The 22,174-nt window shown below is 25.2% G+C and overlaps 1 protein-coding gene across 3 annotated transcripts in view; it reads left to right on the forward strand.

The window, feature by feature from the left end:
* Window positions 1-14,164, forward strand: part of LOC117169550 (alpha-1,6-mannosyl-glycoprotein 2-beta-N-acetylglucosaminyltransferase) — a 133,931-nt gene extending 119,767 nt beyond the window's left edge. For all 3 annotated transcript variants that reach the window (XM_033355972.1, XM_033355971.1, XM_033355973.1), the window contains one exon: window positions 13,340-14,164. In XM_033355972.1, coding sequence (XP_033211863.1) covers window positions 13,340-13,568 — 229 coding nt within the window. In that variant the 3' untranslated portion in view covers window positions 13,569-14,164. The remainder of the gene's footprint in view (window positions 1-13,339) is intronic.
* Window positions 14,165-22,174: the final 8,010 nt, after the last annotated feature.

Genomic DNA, 22,174 nt, shown 5'->3' on the forward strand with positions numbered 1-22,174 from the left:
AAAAAAAAAAAAAAAAAAAAAAAAAAAAAAAAAACTAAATTTTTAACGAAGCAGTTCTACTTTCAAACAGAAAAATTGAAAAAAAAGAGTTGGAATTCTTTGAAAGTGCTTTAAATGATTGAAATTAATTGAAAATTCTTTGAAATGTTTTAAAACATACTAAAATATTTAAAATCCTTTAAAATCTCTTGATATTTTGCAAAGCTCTTGAAAATTCCTTTCAAATTTTAAAAATACTTTAAAATATTTTAAATAGTTTAAAATCACATACTAAATAATTGAAATCAATTGAAAATTCCTTAGGATATAGTAAAATGTCCTAAGATGTATAAAATCCTTTAAAATCTCATATTAAATTACTGTAATAAATTGAAAATTCCTTAAAACCTTTTAAAATACTCTCAAATATTTCAAAACATTCAAAATCTTTTGAAAAATCTAGACATTTTTTAAAGATTTTTAATGTAATTTGGAGTTTTTTTAAGCAACCTTGATATAATTATTAAAACTCTTTGAAATTCCTTTAATTTTTAAAAATGAATTAAAAATTCAGTGAACTCTTTTTAAACATACTCAAATATTCAAAATCCTTAAAAATCTGTTGAAATCTTTGGAATTTTTTTAAAGCTTTTGAAAATTCCTTAAAATTTTAAAAATACCCTAAAATATTTCAAATCCTTTAAAATCTCATATTAAATTACTGTGATCAATTAAAAATTCGTTGGAACATTTTTAAATACTCTGAAGTATTTTGAAACCTTCAAAATCTTTTCAAACACCTTCACACCTTTTAAAGATTTCTAAAGTCCCTTGGAATTTTTTTAAATAACTCTGCTAAAATTGTGAAAATTCTTTGAAATTCCTTGAAATTATAAGAATAAATTGAAAATTACTTGACATCTTTTAAAACATTCACAAATATTAAAAATCTTTTGAAATTTCTTGTCATTTTTTTAAGTTTTTAAAAATTCCTTTAAATTTTGAAAATTCCCTAAAATATTTCAAATCCTTCAAAATATCATATTAAATTACTGTAATCAATGAAAATTCCTTGGAATCTTTTTAAATACTTGAGAGTATTTTGAAACCTTCAAAATCTTTGGAAATGCCTCGGACTTTTTTTTAGAATTTCTAAATTACTTTGGAATTTTTAAAAATAAGCCTTCTAACAATTTTTTAATTCTTTAAAATTCCTGTAAATAGTAATTTAATATGAGATTTTACAAGATTTGATACATCTTAGGACATTTTACTAGATCCTAAGGAATTTTCAATTGATTTCAATTATTTAGTATGTGATTTTAAAGGATTTAAAATATTTTAAGGTATTTTTAAAATTTGCAAGGAATTTTCAAGAGCTTTGCAAAATTTCAAGAGATTTTAAAGGATTTTAAATATTTTAGGATGTTTTAAAACATTTCAAGGAATTTTCAATTAATTTCAATCATTTAAAGCACTTCCAAAGAATTCCAACTATTTTTTTCAGTTTTTCTGTTTGAAAGTGGAACTGCTTTGTTGAAAATTTAGTTTTTTTTTTTTTGGTTGACAATTTATCAAATTAGTTGAAAAATTTCTTTTCTGAAAATTTATCTATATTGCAGATTTTTTTTGTTTGTTTTGGTTTGAAAATTAATTTCTTTTAACTACAAGAAAATTCATCTTCTGATTCAAATTTTAAAAAAAAAACTAATTTTTTTAGTTAGAAGTTTAACTATTTCTATTAAAACTTAGTCAACTATTAATTAAAATTAATGTTATATTTTATAATTATAATATTAACATTAATATTATATATAGTATTAATAATATTTATACTATGTACATCTGAAAACCATAACCTCAAAATCGACTCATGCATGAAATGAAGAATCACGCGAAACATTAAATTCGCCAATTTCTTCCATTTATTTCAAATGGGGATCGAGATATAAATAGAAGACCACCGAAGTGTTCCGAAGCCTTCAGATCGGCAATCATCGTACAGCAGGGAACCGAAGTCGAATCGTGCATTTTCGGCTTACCCACGAAGTCACAGTGGTAATCATGCGCCTTCTGTTTTGCGGCTCCCAAACGGTAGGTATGGTGGGGGCAAATTTCAGGCTCGAACTGGCAGCTCTGCATTAGGTCGTGTGTGAGAAGAAAATGGAGGGGAGAGAGGTACGGCCGCCACCGTCGTTTCGTTGAGCGTTCGCCCGTCATGTTGAGCGGGTCGTCTTGTTGGAAGGCTAGTGTATCAACAAAGGCGAATTATGGAAAAAAATGTGAATTTTTAAACAAATAGTTCAATTTTCAACTAGAAAAGAAAAATCTACAATAACAAATTTCAAGCAATAATGCTATGTTTTAATTTTGGCATGAAAGAATTAATTTTTAATACAAATTTGCAACAAAGTAGTTAAATTGTTGAACAAAATAAATCCGCTTTCAAACAAAAAAAATGAATTTTCAAGTAATAAGATTGATCTTCTATCAAAAAGACGAATTTTTTCATATTAAATGAATTTCCAACTGAAAATTAATTGTTAATAGAAAATGAATCTTATTATTTACAAAAATTAAACTATTTTGTTAAAAATTTTTTTTGTGGGTTAATAAAGAATTTTTTAATGGAAAAATTAACTTTTCCATTTTTAGTTCAAAATTGAACTTTTTTAGGTGAACATTCATTTATTTTGCTAAAACTAGTGTTTTTACGGTAAAAAAATTAATGTTCTTGCTGACAATAACATTTTTTTGCCTGAATGTTTAATTATTTGATGTTTAATTTTTGATTTACATTTTAAAAATTTAATTATTTTGCTACAAATTCACATGCATACATACATATTAAGTTGAAAACGCTTCTTTTTTGGCGAAACATTAATATTCATGATAAAAAATGTATTTCTAGGGTTGATTCAACTATTTCGCGGAAAATTCATTTTTTGGATAAAAATGTTTTGTTTGTTAAAAACTGAACTATTCTTTTTTGTTTGTTTTTTGGTTGAAAATGATTTCCAGAATTGAAAAAAACATGTTTTTTTTTTAATTAATCTTTTTTTAGTCATAATTTTAGTTGAAAATTAATCTTTCTGGTTGAAAATTGATATATTATAATTTTTATTGAAAATGCGTCTTTATTGGTAGAAAATTAAGTTTTTTGTAAAAAAATTGAAAATTTTCGTTCCAATTCATCTTTTTGTGCGATAATTTATCTTTTTCATTGATGAAGTCATCTATTGGATTAAAAATGCACCTTTCGTGTTAAAGCTTTAGTAGAATTTTTTTTAATTTATATTTTTTAGTTTAAAATTGAACTATTTAATTTAAAATTCGTCATTATCGGTTGAAAATTAATTTTTTTACTGAAAATTTACTATTACACCTTTGGTTTAAAATAATAATTTTACCTTATTTTTAGATGAAAATTCAACTTTCCTGGTAGAAAATTAATGTTTTTGGTTGTAGATTCATCATTTTATTAGAACATTATTTTTTTCCTTGAAATTCATTTTCCTAACTGAAAACGTAACTATTCCGTTTTTGGTTGAAAATTAATCTTTTTTAGTTACAAATACATCTATTTTGTTGGAAAATCTTTTTTTTTTGGCAAAAAAAATAATGTCCTTGGTTGAAAACCCATCTATTTCGTTAAAAGTATTTTTTTAAATTGAAGATTCATCATTTTAATTGGAAGTTTATTTTTCCTGCTTGCAAAACTTATCTAATGTATTTAAAAATTATTTTTCAGATGAAAATATTAATTCTTTTAACTGATAATATTACTAATCGATTTTTTGTTAAAAGTTGAGAAACAAACTCACACAAGTTAAAAAAATTGAATAGTGAAATTTTAAGTTAAAAGAAATAATATTTTCAACCAAAACAAAAAATGACCAAAAATTTAATATTTATATTTTCCTTTAAGAAAATTAATTTTCGTTGAAAAAAAAACAAACTAATTTTCTATTAAAATGATGAATCATCAACCAAAAGGATTAATTTTATATCATGAAAGTAGAATTTTTAACTAAAAATAAGGTAAATTTTATATTTTAAACCAAAGGTGAAATAGTACATTTCTTTGTTAAAAAAATTAATTTTCAACCGATAATGACGATTTCTCAATGAAAAAAATTCAATTTCCAAATTTAAAATAGAGATTAAATAATTTGTATTACTAAATGTTCAAGAAAAAACATAAATTTTAACTAAAATTTTGAATTTTTTCTGCAACAAATGAATTTGGAACAAATTGGTTGAAATTCCAACCAAAAAGATAAACTTTTTACGAAAAAAGACAAATCTCTAACAAAATGTATGAATTTTTAAACAGAAAGATCAATTTCCTACAGAAATAAAATATTTTTAATAAAAATGATAAATCTTCACTTTAAAAACTGAATTTTTATACAAAAAGTTGAATTTATAACCATAAAGATGAATTTCCAACAAAGAAGATTTTTTTCTATCTAAAAGACAAATTTTCAACAAAATTAATAAATTTTAAGTCACAGAAAGAAATTTTTAACGAAAATTATTAATCTTTTATGGAACAAAATAAATTTTCAAAAACAACCATTCATTTATTGCCAAAAAAATTAACTTTTGAGAGAATACATTTATTTTCAATCACATGATTACCTTTGTATCTAAAAAAAAACTTTTAAGCCAAAAACCGAATCGACAAAGACGATTAATTTTCTAAAAAAAAAGACGAATTTTCAAGCAAAAAGGTTATGTTTCAACCATAAAAATCAATTTTTTACTAAATAGTTGAATTTTTAACTAAAAAAAGATTAATTTTCAACCAAAAATGGGACATGTAAATTTTTACTAATGGAAATTATTTTCAAACATCAAAGAATTTCCAACCAAATAGGTCACTTTTTAACAAACAAACAAAAAATAATTTTTATCCAAAAAATGAATTTTCCAGGTAGTAGTTGAATTTTCAACAATATAGTTTAATTTTCAAAATGCAAATTTTAAATCAAACATAAGATAGTTAAGCGTTTAGTTCAAAAAATGTTTTCAAATAAAACAAGACGAGTTTTCAACAAAATAAATCAATTTTCAACGAAAGAAATACATTTTTAATAAAATTGATGTACCGTTCACCCTAGAAATATTTTAACCAAGAAGATTATTTTCTACCAAAAAACACTAAATTTAACCAACAAAACTAACTTTTAAACACCAAATGGAATTGTTTTTTTTTCTTGATATTTCTTTTTTCATATATTTCATAAAGTTTTGATATGTTGATATTTTATGTTATCTTCTCCATTTTATTCTTCAAAATTGTTTTTTTTTTTGGAAGAAAATTTATCTTTCTGGTTACAAATTCTCACTTTTTTTTAGAGATTTGTCTTTTTTGGTAAAAAGTTTATCTTTTTGGTTAGAAGTTCAACCGAATTATAAAAATTCATTTTTTTGTAGACAAAGTTAATCATTTTCGTTCAAATTCATATATTTGTTCAAAAATTCATCTTGTTAGTCAACAAATCAGCTATTAAGTTAAAAATTCGTTATTACCAGTAGATAATTAATTTGTTTACTAATGAAATTTACTATGTCACCTTTGGTTTAAAATATCAAATTTACCTTATTTTTTGTCGATAATTCGACTTTCTTGGTATAAAATTAATTTATTTAGTTGAAGACTCATCATTTTAGTGGAAAATTAATTGTTTTATTGGAAATTAGTGTTATTAACTAAGAATATTACTATTCCATTCTTGGTCATTTTTGTTTCGGTTGAAAATATTTTTTTTTTTTAACTGAAAAATTAACTTTTCGATTTTTTAAACACATTAGATAAGTTTTCAAGACAAAAAAAACTTTAAATTAAAATGATAAACCTTTAATTTAAGAAAAAAAACTTTTAACTAAATGTATGAGTTTTCAACCAAGAACATTATTTTTTTCAAACAAAAAGAAAAACGATTTTCCAACAAAATACATGTATTTGTAACTAAAAAGGTTGCATTTTCAACCATAGACAAAATAATTACATTTTCAGTTAAGAAAATTAATTTACAAGGAAAAAAAAATTAATGTTGTACTAAAATGATGAATCTTCAACCAAAAAGATTGCTTTTCTACCAAGAAAGTCGAATTGTCAATTACAAAAAGGTGCATTTTTAATACAATACATGAATTCATCAACTAAAAAGGTAAATTTTCGACCACAAAATTTAGGAATTTTCAACAAGAAAGATAAATTCTCTACCTAAAAAAAACACGTTTTTAATTAAAATTATAAATCTTTACCCCTAAAACTGAATTTTTAACCAAATAATTCAACTTCTAACATAAAAGGTGAAATTAGAATCAAACATATTACTTTTTTAGCAAAAAAGTCGAATATTTAACAAAATATATAAATTTTCAATCCGAAAGATTAATTTTCAACTAAAATTAAGAATTTTGCCGCCGAAAATTTATTTTTTAACAAAAGCATTAAATTTCTGACCATAAACGTGAATTTCCAACCAACACAATTATTTTTTAACAAAAAGACGAATCTTCATCAAAATAAATCAATTTTCAACCAAAGAAATACATTTGTAACAAAAATTATGAATCTTTCACCCAAAAAAATAAATGTTCAACCACGAACATTAATTTTTGACCAAAAAAATTAACTTTGGATAAAATACGTTAATTTTTTACCGAGTAGTTCATTTTTTAACTATATAAGATCACTTTTCATTGAAAAAATTAATTTTTAATCCAAAAAACAAATTCGTAACAAAATAGTTACATTTTCAAATTACAATCTTAATTTTCTCATAAAAAAGGCGCATTTTCATCAAAATACTTGAATTTTCAACTAAAAAGAATAAATTTGAAACACAAAATGTAATCGTTTTACCGTCAGCCATCGAGCAACCATTACACTACCGCGCTTTTAAATAATATTATTTATATCTGCAACTGCAACTGAAAATGAAAATTCAACTATTTTTGTAGAAAATTGTTTCATTTGGTTGAAAATTTAACTATATTCTTGAAAATTCATTTTTACCCATTAATTTAACCATTAAATTTTTTATGATGAATATTAATTTTTTCAGTTGAAAAATAATTTATTATGTCAAAAATTCGTCTTTTTCATAGAAGATCTGTCTTCCTACTTGAAAATTCATCTTTTTGGTTGAAAGTTGATTTATTTTCTACAACAATTTAACTATTTTGTTGCAAATTCTTATTGAAAATTAATTCTTTCATCCGAAAATGCAACTATATTATTTTTCCTCAAAATTTGTTTTCTGTAGTTGAAATTTGATGTATTTTTTTAAATTCTAATTTCATTGTTTGAAAATTAATCTTCTTACTTAGGAGGTCATATTTTTGTTTGAAAATTGAACTATTTTGTCTAAAATGCATTTTTTTAGTGTAAAATTTATTATTTAACTGAGGATTTGACTGTTCCTTTTTTATTGTAAATTTTTCTTTTCTATTTGAAAATTAAACTATTTGTTTGAAAATTCATTTTTTTCAAAATTCGTCTTTGTTGATAGAAGATTAATCTTGTTACTTAAAAATTCATCTTTTCCACTGATAATCCAATTATTTTGTTGAAAAATTAACTATTTTTTGGAAAATTCTTCTTTTATTGAAATTTTTTTATCTAGAAATTCAAATATTTCATTTTCAGTGAAAATTTGTTTTTCTTCGTTTAAAATTCATGAATTTTGTATGAATTTCATTTTTTTGGTTGAAAATTAATCTTATTACTCAAGAAGTCATCTTTGTAGTAGAAAATTGAACTATTCTGTTGAATATTCTTTTTTACTAAAGTTTTGACTTTTCTATTTGTTATTGTAAACTTATCTTTTTTTCTGGAAAGTTCAACTATTTTCCCACAAATTCATATATTTTATTAACAATTCGTCTCTTTTAGTAGAAGATTTATCTTCTTGCTTGAAAATTGAACTTTTTCTTTAAAAATTGAATAATTTTGGTGATTAATTGAATTATTTTATTGTAAATGCGTTTTCCTTAAGTTGTTTAAATTGAAAATAAATTTCAATTTTCTTAAGTTTTAAATCCATGGGATTTAAAAAGTCTTTTCTATATCATAATATTTTTTATAACAATAGAAATACTTTCTCGTAATATCATCCATCTCTGCAACTCAGTTTAAAAATTATACTGTTTTGGAAGATAATTAATTTCTTTAGTTAAAAAAAACTATATTATTGAAAATTCATGAGTTTTTTTAATTTCAACTTTTGAAATTGAAAATTGAACTATTTTGTTGTAATTTTATTTCTTTCGATTCAAAATTCAATTATTTAGTTACAAATTCATGTATTTTGTTGAAAATTCCTCTGTTTGATAAAAGATTATTCTTCTTACTTAAAAATTAATCTTCTTGATAAAAGATTATACTTCTTAATTGAAAATTAATATTTTTGGTCGAAAAATGAAATTATTTTGTTGAGTAATTTAATTATTTTGTTGCAAATTCGTTTTCTTTTCATTCAAAATTATGTTTTTTTCTCCGTAAATGCAGCTATTTAATTTTTAATTATTTTTTTTTATTGCACATTTATCTTTTTTATATTTAGAAATTAAACCTCTTCATTAAGAATTTACTTTTTTGGTTGAAAATTGAACTACTTTTTTGAAATTTTTTCCTATAGTTGAAAATTCATTTTCTTTTAACTGAGAATTTAATTATTCTACTATTTTATTGTAAATATGTCTGTTTTAGTTGAAAATTTAACTGTTTAAGGAAAATTCTTGTATTTTGTTAAAAAATTTTCTTTTTTATGGAAGATTAATCTTCTTACTAAAAATTCACCTTTTTTGTTCAAAATTAAATTATTTTGGTAAGAAATTTAACAATTTTGTTGGAAATGCAGTTGCTTTATGTTAGTAAATTTAAAAATAAATTACAATTTTTTTGAGTTTTAAAGCCACAGGATCAAAAAAAACTCTTCAATAGCAGTATATTTTTTATATAAATAGGAATACTTTCAAATAATATTCTTTATCTCTGCAACTGAAATTTAAAATTCAAATATTTTGTTCGACAATAATTTCCTTGCTTAACAGCTTAACTACATGGTTGAAAATTCGATTTTTTTTTAAATTGAAAATTCATTTTTTTTATGTGAAATTTCAACTATATTTTGGTGAACATTTGTTCTTCTTTGTAGATAATTTATCTTTTTTTTTTTGGTTGGAAATTAATTAACTTGCTCAAGAATTTATTCTTTTTGTTTAAAAATTGAACTATTTTTTTTAATTCATTGTTTACAAGCTGAAAATTCCTTCGTTTAAACTGAATATTTACCCAGTGGGCACAAAATTTGGCGACGTCTTTACGACATCGTTACGGCATCTTTACGACAAGTTTACGACATCCTGTGTCCATGTTGTTTCAGTGTCTTTGCAATATTGTAAAGCCATCGTCAGATCATACGACTTATTTACGATATCGTAAAGACATGGACATAGGATGTCGTAAAGTTGTCGTAAATATGTCGTAACGACGTCGTAAAGACGTCACCAAATGTTGTGCTCACTGGGTAACTATTCCATTTACTAAAAACTTGTCTTTTTGGTAGAAGACTAATCTTCTTACTTGAAAATTAATCTTTTTAGTTGAAAATTGGATTATTTTATTAGGAATTTAACATTTTTTTCGAAATGCGTCTTTTTTTAATCGTTTAATTTGAAAAAAAGTTTCAGTTTTGTTAAGTTTTAAAGTCATAGCATCACAAATAACTTTTCAAAAGCAGTATATTTTTTATAAAAATAGGAATACTTTCCAATAATATTATTTATCTCTGCAGCTGAAACAACAAAATTATCATTCGCTATAAGTCGAAACATTTCCAGGCAATCGGATTAAAGTTATTAATTATACGGCATGTAATGAAGTAGGAGGCAATGCACTGATAATTATATACGCTCTGCATTTCTCCGGATGCCGCCCCCTAGCGATTATCGTTATTTTAGTTCCATCTGTATACTGTACTGCTATCATATTTCACTCTCTGGCTGATTAAAACTGCCCGAGTGTCTATAATAATTAACACTTACTTTCCGCATTGAAAGAATTGTTCTGCTTCAAAACTTCAGTATTAACTTTTGATAATTGATTTATTATTTTTACTTTATCCAAAAAACTATCCTGAAAGATAAATAATAAGATATCCCAAAAAGGCTACCCAATCCTTAATTTTTTGGGATCTGCCATTTTTTTGGCGTTATGACACTTTCAGTACCGCGTAATTGATTAAACGCTGCACTCCTGAATAGCGGTGATCCCCGTTCGAATCCGGACCGTGGCCGATTTTTTCTTCTTTCTCCAAAAATTTGACCAGGAATCGGCTAAATTTATCATCTGGAAACAATTTTTTGGCTGAAAATTTTATTACTTGGTTTGAATTCGAACTTTTTTCTAGAAAAAAATAATTTTGAATAATATTTGCTTTAATTCAATTTCTTTTTTAAATGGTAACTAAATTAATAGATCCCTCAAAGAAAATCCATCTATCTTTTTTTTGAGCTAACTCTTTTTGGTTGAATACTCTACTATTATATTTTTATTTGACAATTAAACTTTTATGGTCACAAATTAAATTATTTTGATACAAATTTATTTTTAATAATGAAGACGCAACAATTTTATTGAAAAGTTTTAAAAATTCAAGTTTTTTTTGGAAATTCGATTTTTTTGTTAAAAGTTCACCCATTTGGTTAGAAATGCAACTGTTTGTTTTCAGATTTACTTATTTTAATGCAAATTCAAAATATTTATTAAAAATGATTCCTTTTGATTGTCGATTCAAGCGTCTCGTTTAAAGCCGCGCTTTTTTTGTTGAAAGTTCTGATACTATTATAGAAAACTCCAGTATTCTATTTTTAGTTAAAGATACATTTTTTTAAAAGTTTTATTTCTCTATCTTGAAATTGTCCTGTTCTACTTTTAATTTAAAACTTATTTTTTTAACTAAAAAATTTATGTTTTTTTGTTAGATTTTGTCATTGATACAAAGTTAATTTTTTGGGCTGAAAATTTATCCCTTTAAATGCAAACTTAACTATATTATAAAATTAATTTCCTTTCTTGGTTGAAAAATGGAGTATTTGGATGGAAATTCAACGATTTAGTTAAAAATTCACTTTTATGTTCAATATTCATCATTTTTGTTAATAAAAAATTAATTTAACAATAAATTAATTTCATTAATTGACTTTCAACTGTAAATTTGAGTATTCTATTTCTTGTGTTGAATTGATCTTATTTGACAGAAATTTAATCTTCCTGGTTTACAATGAATCCATTCAGTTGCAAATTGTACTGTTATGTTGAAAATTTATTTAATTTGGTCAAAAGTTAATTTTTATACTGAAAATATAATCATTATATTTTCGCTTAAAAATTAATTTCTTTCGTTGAAAATTCGATATCTTCGTTGGAAAATTTTTCCTTTTGGTTTATAAATAAGTCTGTTTTAGTAGAAATTTAAAATATTTTGTTAAAAAAACTATTTGAAATTTCAATATGTTTTGTTTAAAAATTTAACAACTTGATTAAAAGTTAAACCTTTTTTGTAACAATTAATTATGTTGGTTGAAGGTTCATATCTTTTGGTCAAAATTTTTTTGTTTCGTTAAAAATGCAACTGTTGGTTTAAAATTAATCGGTTTTGGTTGAAAATAGTACGAAAATTCATTTATTTTGTTAAAAATTAATTAATTACTTAAATAATTACTGGAAATGTTAGGAATTTAAAGCATTTTAAATTTAATATAATATAATATTTACATTTATTTTATTTAAAAGAATTCATTCACCTTTTTTGTGAAAAATTCTTCCCTTTTCTTAAGAGCAATTTATCCTGCAAAGCCTGCTTTTACTTAATTATGGGAGAGCAGTAGAGGAAATGAGGGTAGACGAAATAGGGAAAATTAGGTGCAATTGAGTAGTGGATGGGAAGTTGGGGAACTGTGGGGAGAGGCAGTAGGTAGAGTGGGGAAAATTAGAGAATATTATAGGTGAGGAAGTAGTAGTAATTAGGGGAGGGGAAGTACAGGTTATGACAGGAAATAAGGAGAGGAGAAATAGGACAATAGAGCGATAATCAAGAGAGCGAAGTAAAAAAAGTGACTGTGAGTGCGAGGAACAAGGAGAAATGATTAGAAACGAGGGTGTGTAGGGGTGGGTGGGGGAGTGAAGGATTAGGAAGGGAAGTACTGTAAAGAGAGTGATAGCTTGAGAATTGAGTGGAGGGGAAAGTATTTGGGAAAGAAGCTACTTTGGCTAAGGATCAAGTGACGGAAGAAATGTATGTAAAGTTTGGAACATGAGGGGAAATTAGGGATATGAGGGTAGACAAGGTGAGGGGAGGGGAATTAGAGGTAGTGAAACAAAAAGAGTAAAGGGAAACTAGGATTAGTAAGCGGTAATGAGGAGAGGAAAGTAGAAAATGTGACTGTGATAGAGAGGAAGAAGAGGAAATGATTAGAAATGAGCGTGTGTAGGGGAGGGGAAGTGAAGGCTAGGTGAGAAGATTAGTGTAAGGAGAGTGTTATCCTCAAAATCGAGAAGAGGAAGAAATAGTTAGGAAAGAAGTTGGTGTGGCGAAGATTGAAGGAAAGAAGGTGATGTATAGAAAGTAGGAAACATGAGGGAAAATAAGGGTCGGAAAAGTACAGAAAGTAAGGGAAGGAGAAGTAGAGGTAGGGAGAGAAAATGAGTAGAAGAAAACTAGGGCTAGTAAGCGGTAATGAGGAAAGGGAAGTAGAAGATGTGACTGTGATTCAGAGGGAAAAGGGAAAATTATTAAGAATAAGCGTCGGTGGTTGAGGGAAAGTGAAGGCGGGAAGGTGTATAGGTTGTGACAAAGTAGGAAAAGTAAGAAAGAAGAAATAACAGGGAGAGAAAATGAGGAAACGGGAACTAGGAGGAATATCTAGTAACGAGGAGAGGGGAGTGCGGAAAGTGACTGTGAGTGAGAGGAAGTAGTGAGAATAATAATAAAATAGGATGTGTATAGTACGGAAAGTAAACGCTGGGAAAGAGGAGAAGTGGAAGGAAGTTGTTAGCGTAGGAAGCAAGGAGAGGGGGAAGTGGTGGATGCAGATATTAGTGTAAAGGAAGAAGTTAGTGTATAGGTCAAATTTAGTGTGAAGGAAGAAGTTGGTGTGAAGGAAGAATTTAGTGTGGTGAAGGGTGACGTAATGGAGGGGAAATAGAGGAATGTAGAAGGGGGGAGGAGGGAAAGAATATGAGGAGGATGTTTGAACGACTTAGTTAACGTCCTAATAGGCTACAAAATCCTTTTTTTCTAATTCTTGTAGTCATCTAATAATTGATTTTCATTTTCAGTGGAGTTCACCACAAGAAAAATAACTGCGAATCGACAGCAGTGATAGCAAAAGTTCGAAATGTGCTAAAATCTGCTCGAAATCATCTGTACCCAACTCAACTGACTCTAACAGTTGCAGGAATGGTACCCAAAAAGAAACTCAGGAAAGGAAATGGAGGCTGGGGTGACCTTCGGGATCAAGATCTCTGCTGGAATATCACGTTAAACACAGATTTGGTGCTGCCTTAAATTTAAAAAGGATAGAAGAATTGATGATACGTGCAACAAATTTTGAGCAGGGCTCAATTTTTGGTTTTTGAATTTTTCCAAAATCGATACTGCGGTTTTAGAAAATTGAAGGTTTTTTACCACTTATAAATAATTTTTGTTATATTGGTTATTTTAAAAAGAATTTTAATCAATTTATAGAAACAATGTGAATCTCATTTGATGAATTGAACAGATTTTAGTAATAGGCAGTGATGGGAAGTAACTAGTTTCTTTTAACTAATTACTTTTTTCAGTAATGATAGTGGTAACGAAATTACTTTTGTAAATATGTAATGAACTGTTACATTTTTTTCGGTGACAGTAACTATAAAAATCTTTACTTGTTTAATTACTTCTTTGCTTTTGCAAATTTTTTTTTCATTTTCAGTTTTTAGATTTGAACAGAGAAAGTAACTCAAAGTCATTAAAATACAGGAAGAATTTAACAAATCCTACGTTGAATGAACTAAAATTCGAGTGAATTTAGAAAAATCTAAGGAAAATGGAAATAATTCGATGAAATTCACAAAAATGTTGGTGCATTTAAAAAATCAAGTGAATAAATTCAAAGTACTTCACTGATTTCAGTAAAATCAGATCCGCTTGAAAAGAATTCAAGTGAATTCAAAACATTTCAGTTAGAGTTTAAAAAATAAGAGAAGCTGAAAAATTAGAAACAATTAAAAAAATGTAAGGATAAATTAATGAAAATTCAGGGGAATTAAAATGAGTTGAAAAAAATTAATCCACAATATGCCACTGACTTTAGAAGAATTTAAGTGAATTCAGAAAAATTAAAGGAAATTCAAAAGAATTTGATGGATTGAAAGAGAGTTTATTCTGAATTCAAGGGAATTCAGAATAAGCTAACGAGAATTCAGATTAAATTCCAGATAATGTTACATGAGTTGAAAAGTCAAAAGAAAATTTAAGTTATTTACAAACCATTCAAAAATATTTTTAAAAATCCATTAAATTTTGAAAGAAGTGAAAAAAATTCAAAGAGAATTCAAAAGAATTTGATAAAGTGCCTGAGATTTCATGCTGAATTTGAAAGAATTCAAGGTGAATTAAATAAAATTCGAGTTATTTTGGAATAATTTAAAGAAATTGAGAAGAATTCGATAGAATTGATAAAAATTCAGAGTTAGTTTAAAAGAAAACTCAAGTGAATTGAAAATAATTCAAAAATATTTGGAAAAAATGAATTCAATTAAATTTTCTATTAATTTAGAAAAATGTAAAGGGAGTTGAAAATAATTCGATGAAATGCCTAAGATTTTATGGTTATTAAAAAATAATTTAGGGTGAATTAAATAAAATTCTAAATAATTTGAAAATTTTTAAGAGAAATGAGAAGAATTCGATAGAATTAATAAAAATTCAAAGTGAATTAAAAAAAATTCAAGTCAATGCAACAAAAATTTTAAATCATTTTAAAGATTCATTTAATTCGTTAAATTTGTACTCATTTGAGAAAAAATTCAAAAGAATTCGATGTAGTACCTAAGATTTTATGGTTAATTTAAAAGAATTCAGTGTATATGAAATAAAAATTGAGTTAATTCGGAAAAATTAAATGGAAATGAGAAGAATGCAATAAAATTGCATGTGAATTTAAAAGAAAATTCAAGTAAATTCAAAAAAATTCAAGTGAATTGGAAATTAACTAAAAAAAATTTAATGGAATTCAACAGAATTTGTTAAAATTCCTAAGAAGTTAAGATTAGTTTGAATGACTTCAAGGTGATTTAAAAAAAAACCATGAAAAATGCAATGAACGCAGTAGAATTCAGTGAATTTACTAAGATTCAGTTGAATTGAAAAAATGTGAAAGAATTTGAAAGAACATAGGATAAATTTATCGTAATTCCGCGCAAATCCCAAAGAATTAAAAAAATTTAAATAAAATTGAAGATATTCCATTAATTTCAGGAGAATTTGAGTAAATGTAGAAGAATTCAAGATAATTCTATGAAATTCATATGAATTCCGAGGGAATTTTAAAGTATTCAGAATAAATTCAAAATAATTCAGGGCGAATTCACAAGAATTGACACTGAGTTAAAAAAAATCAGGATGAATTTAATAAAATTTACGAATAATTCAGGGTGAATTTACAAAAATTCCCACTGAATTTAAAAGTAATAAGGCCAGATTCGAAAGAATTCAGAATAAATTCCATATAATTCGTGGTGAATTTTAATAAATGTAGTCTTAATTTTGAAGAATTCCGAGTGATTTTAAAAGAATTCGGAATGAATTCAAAATAAAGCAGGGGGAATTTAAGAGTGTTTAAGATGAATTTAACAGAATTGAGGGTAAATTTGAATGAATTTAGTTTTAATTTAAAACAATGTATAGAGAATTCACAAAGATTCGGGCTGAATTCAAAAGAATTAAGGGAAAATTTTAAACGATTCAGGGTTACTTTAAATAAATTTCAGATTAATTGAAAATAATTAAGGATCAATCTAAAAGAATTTAGGATGGATTCAAAATAATTCAAAGTAGTTCACGAGAATTCAGGCTGAATTCAAAAGAATTCAGGTGGAATCGAAATTAATTCAGGCTGAATTAAAAAAATCAGAAACCGTTTCTTTCTCTGTATTAATTAATAAAAAAAGTGACTTGAGTAAAACTTTTATTTCAAATAGTGACTATAATGATTTTACCTTAAAAAAGTGATTTGAGAAAAAAAATGACTAAAAGTAATTTAAGTGACTTTGTGTCAGTTCTAAATAATTATTTTTTCAGTATATATTTTTCATATTCATTATATATTTTTAAAATTCAAAATTAATTAAGAAGAAGTGACATTTTTTAAACAAACACGACAACTAGTTCCTGTTAAAAAGTAACTTACCCATCACTGCTCAAAATTACAAGATGTTACATTCTTGTTTATTTATAAAGGGATAAAATACAGATTCATTTAGTTTTAGAAAAAATGAATCTTTAATTTTACCTTCAATTAGTATTTTTATTTTTAATTCAAAATCAACTCTAAGCTTCAATTGTTTTATTTTTACAGATTATTTAATTTCCTACTAGTTTTTAAGAAGCGCATGGAAAAGCGATGAAACATATTTTCTCCGTGCTCAAAAATTTTCACAAATTGATGTGAAAAATGTTGATAACCGTGCGTATGAAAGAACTGATCTTGTTAAACAATTCATTAATTGAACCACTGAATCAAATCGTCCTTTTGCAATATTGTGCTTCTTGAGAAAAAAAGACACATTTTTAGTGGCCCGATAGCGCGAGTTCATTTCATTTTTAAATAAATAATTTTCTAATTATATTGAAAAATCTTTCCAATTATGATCAAAGTCGCAAGAATTTTGTACTTTAAACTCTTAAAAATTTGCGAAATCCAAGGCCACAGTGAAATGCTCAATTTTTAGTAGTTAAAAATATTTTCTAATTAAAAATTTGTTTAAATTTATCTGGCAGAGCCAGTAGAATAGAATTCCTAATTTTTTAAAGTTCACGTCTTACATTTTCACACTTTAGCGTATAGTAGTTTTTAACAGTGAAAAATTTTTGCTATTGATGTGATACTTGCTTGTGCTCGAGAACTATTTTTTTACTGAGTAAGCATTTTTTAATATTTTGTTTATTAAATATTAGAAACACGCACGTTTTATTCTAGTCATTATTGTTTAAGCGTATTGTTAAACGTATGAATATGTTATATTGAAACGAAAATCAGACTTGGTCCAATAAAAAGAAATTCATTAATTAATTGAATACAAATTATTGCAAAAACTTTTAATTTTGACCTATTGGGCCGATTCTGATTTAATAGAACTTTTTTAATAAATGAAAACCGAAAGTGTTGGTAGTGACACATTTATCAACGATGAAATCGTGTTTTTTACCATTTTTTTAAAGAAAGGCTTTGCGAAATTAATATTCGAAATTATGACAGATTATTTTCATACAAGAGGAGACCACTAATTGTGAATCTTTTTTTTGTTTCATAATTTTTAATTAATAAAAAAATAGAATAAAATAAATTTATAAAAAATTACAAGCAGCAAGAATCGAACACGCAACCTGCCGGCTATAATGGCGCAGCGCAACTGCCTGAGCTATCGGCCAATCAAATCAATAATTGGCGGTCTCCCCTTGTTCATGGATCCACTGTGTGCTTGATAAGACAAAGGAGGCATTTTGAAGAGTGTAAGAGGTACAAAGTGTAAAAGGTAGAAAGCTTTTAATATTTACTATTATTTATAATCTCCGCCTCAAAAATTATTCAAGGAAAAGGTAGAAAACTAAATATTACTTTGTCACAATTTCTAAAAATGACTAGATTTTCCGAGTGTCCATTTTTCAAAAAGCAAAAAAGTAAGTAGTAAAAAAAATGTCATACTTTCCAGTATGAAATTTTTTACTAATTTTTCAGAGAATTTTAGTTTTAAATACTGTTAATTCCATAGTCTAAGTTACCAACAAAAACTTTTTGAATATTAAGTGAAAAAGTTATGTCAACAAAAAAATTGCGAAACATCTTTTTACCCATGTAACGATTACCAAAAGCATATTCTATAGTCAACGCTTTCTCAGTCAAAACAGAAGAGCAAATCGTGAGGCTGGGTAGAAATTTGACAATTCATGATAAATTCAGTCATGAACTTTGACTGTAATATTTCATGAATTAAGTAACCATTGGTGATATAGTATAACGAAATAAGTGTTTTCTATTGAAATAAAAATGAATGTTCCTTCAATCTTTGTCTAATTCTTGGTTATTTTGTATGTGACTTTTGCCAACTACATACACTTTAACACATAATTCCTATAGTATAAATTATTTCTAATGACAGAATAATACTTTGTATTCATATTTAGATATTTCAGAACATTTTTTAAACAATTTGTTATAATTTATACCAATTTTCTCTAAGAATAGAGGTAGAAATTTACATTTTTTTTCTGAATTTGTTATTTTGTTTGAGCGCGGAAATAGTCATTTAAATTTAAAAAAAGTTATTTTATAAACAAACTGAAGGGTGCTGGGGAAAAACGACTTCAGTCAACTTTTCCCACACAGTAATACAAGATGATGAATTTTAAATGTAGATGAATTTCATTTTTGCATTAAATTAAGTGAATCACTTAATTTGAACCAGAAATGGAACTTAAGTGCAGTATCTCCAATCTGATATACGAGTAATATGATGATTAACTGACAGGTATGTTGAATTTAGGATGATTTTTATTCGCGCGTTCTGGAATTTAATGTGTGCCGGCAGAAAGGCGTGAGCGAAATGCGATGCGCAAACCAGTGATCCCAGATCTGAAACGAGATGCGGTCCAACACTATGACAGCGCTATGTCCGTGTGAATATAGTAGGTGACGCTGTAAATGACTGAGTTGCGCGCGCAACCGATTTCTCCTCTTCTGAATTTGAAAAGTCGAAGATGCACGATTGCCGGTCGGAGCACTTCGTCGATTCTATTTATATATCTATCTGCTGACAGCTAACTGCTTTGAAATAAATTCAGGAGATTAGGATTTTAATATTTCCAGATTTTGATGCTGACGATTCTCATGATTTGAATATATCGCGCGCCTCTTGATATGCGTATATTTTGAGGTTATGTTATTTAATGTATAAAATATAAATTATATAAATATTAATACTATTATATATATATATAAATATATACGTATATTAATAATGATAATGTTATAATTATGTTATATTATAATACTCTATTTTTTATATTTTTGAAACTGACAATCAATCAATACCATTTTTGGTTAAGAAATCATGTGTTTTATTAAAAGGTCGTCTTTCTTTGTAGAAATTAAATTGTTTTATGGAAAATTTATACTTTTTGATTAAAAATTACATTTTTCGGTTGAATTATGAACTATAAATATGTTTTGGTTGTAAAGTCGTTCTGTTGTAAATGCAAATATATTGTTAAAAATTAAAATTATAAGCTTTGGGTGGAAATACTCTTTTTGTTTTTAAAATTAAATAGTTTCGTTGAAAGTTCATGTATTTTGTTGGAAACTGACCTTATCTAAAAATGTAACTATTATATGATTGATTAAAAATTAATCGTTTATATTGCTTAAGTTGGAAAATCGTTTTTTTTTTGCATAGAACATTAATCTTCTTGGTCAAAAATTGACCTTTTCCCTTGAAAATTTAACAATTTTGTTGAAAATTCGTTTTTTTTGTTTAATTCAATTTTTTATCACAGTTTTTATCTGGAAATTGTACTATTCTATTTTGTTTGAAACTTTATCCTGTTCATTTTATTAGTTAAAACACCAATTATTTAATAGAAAATTAATTTATTTTGTTGAAAAGTAAACTTTTGGGTTGAAAATTGATTTATTGCGTAATTTGGATTTTTATCCTAAAATTAGAAAAACTGGAAAATAAAAAAATTGCCTTAAAATCGTCCCGATTTCTTTTCTTTTTTAAATTTTTAAAATCTTTTCAAATACTCACTTAAAATTAATTTTTCAAACTTTCAAGCTTTTTTTCTAAGTCTACAAAAATCTAAATCGTGTTTCAAATTATTTCAAATAATTTTAAGTTTCAAATTAATTTTGAATATTATTCTAAATTAAAATTGCAGCGTTCAAACTTAAAATTTAGCTCATTACAATTTTAACAAATCAAGGTTTTTTATTTCTAACCACTCTGTTCAAATTTTATAGTGTTTAATTGTTGTTTATAATGGCGTGTCCCAGATCTGAATTTTTTTTCAAAAAATCTCTGATCCAATTCAGAAATACATACAATTGCTTTGAAAAAAAAATTTAATTCAGAAATATTTCATTTAAACGCTCAATAATTCATACGTATAAAACACAAACTTTTAACACCTTTTAATTTTACAATTTTTTAAATTAAATTATTTTAAAATACGAAATGACCGTTGAAAAATGTTTATGACTTTAACATTTGAGAGATTTCTGGTTAAAAAATACAAATTACGCTATTATTTTTATGGTTCAACAGTTTTTATCAAAAATTAAAACTTCTTTTGTTGTTGAAGATTTATCATTTTAGTAGAAAATGTAATTATTTTGTTGGAAATTTGTTATTCTCTTTTTTTTTAGTTGAAAATTCGATTATTTTGATAGTAAGTTAATTTCTAACATTTTCAATTGGCGAACTAAAATTTTTATCTCTAAATAACAATGCAAAAATATTAATCTGGAACAACTTAAAATAAAAACAATGTAACTTGTATTTAAAAACGTTTTTAGTTAAAAAATTAATTTATTCGTTCAATTTTTAATGTCACGAACTGAATTGTTTTTGAATTATTATCATTTTGAACCTTAAAAATAATAGCGTAATTTGTATTTGTTTAACCAGAAATCTCTCAAATGTTAAAGTCATAAAAATTTGTCAACGGCTATTTCGTATTTTAAAATAATTTAATTTAAAAAATTGTAAAATTAAAAGGTATTAAAAGTTTGTGTTTTATACGTATGAATTGTTGAGCGTTTAAATGAAATATTTCTGAATTAAAATTTTTTTCAAAGCAACTGTATGTATTTCTGAATTGGATCAGAGATTTTTTAAAACAAAAAATAATTCAGATCTGGAACACGCCATTATAAACAACAATTAAAAACTATAAAATTTGAACAGAGTGGTTAGAAATAAAAAGCCGTGATTTGTTAAAATTGTAATGAGCTAAATTTTAAGTATGAACGCTGCAATTTTAATTTAGAATAATATTCAAAATTAATTTGAAACTTAAAATTATTTGAAATAATTTGAAACACGATTTAGATTTTTGCAGATTTAGAAAAAAAGCTTTTGAGAATTGTAAAATATTCAAAAAGAATAACAAAAATGGTTGTGATTGCTAAGAAAATTGAAAATGATTTTTTAGTTTGAAAAATTAATTTTAAGTGAGTATTTGAAAAGATTTTGAAAATTTAAAAAAGAAAAGGAATCGGGACGATTTTAAGGCAATTTTTTTATTTTCCAGTTTTTCTAATTTTAGGAAAAAAATCTAATTTACACAATAAATCAATTTTCAACCCAAAAGTTTACTTTTCAACAAAATAAATTAATTTTCTATCAAATAATTGGTGTTTTAACTAATAAAATGAACAGGATAAAGTTTCAAACAAAAATGGAATAGTACAATTTCCAGATAAAAACTGGGCTAAAAAATTGAATTGTACAAGACAAAAAAACGAATATTCAACAAAATTGTTAAATTTTCAAGAGAAAAGGTAAATTTTTGACCAAGAAGATTAATGTTCTATACAAAAAAAAAAACGATTTTCCAACTTAACCGATATAAGCGATTAATTTTTAATCAATCATATAATAGTTACATTTTCAGATAAAGATAAATAATTTTTTAAAGAAAAAAGTAATTTTAAACAAAGTTGTTAAATTTTCGACTAATCAGATGAATTTTCGACCAAGAAAATTGATAATCTACAAAAAAAGACATATCTTAAACAAAATACATGTATTTTTAAAGAAATTATTTAATTTTAAAGTAAAAAAGACGAATTATCTACAAAAAATTGAAATTCTTAAGCGAAAAATATGAGTTTTCAATGAAAGAGTTAA

The sequence above is a fragment of the Belonocnema kinseyi genome, chromosome 3 (assembly GCF_010883055.1).
Source record: "Belonocnema kinseyi isolate 2016_QV_RU_SX_M_011 chromosome 3, B_treatae_v1, whole genome shotgun sequence".
Classification (NCBI taxonomy): domain Eukaryota; kingdom Metazoa; phylum Arthropoda; class Insecta; order Hymenoptera; family Cynipidae; genus Belonocnema; species Belonocnema kinseyi.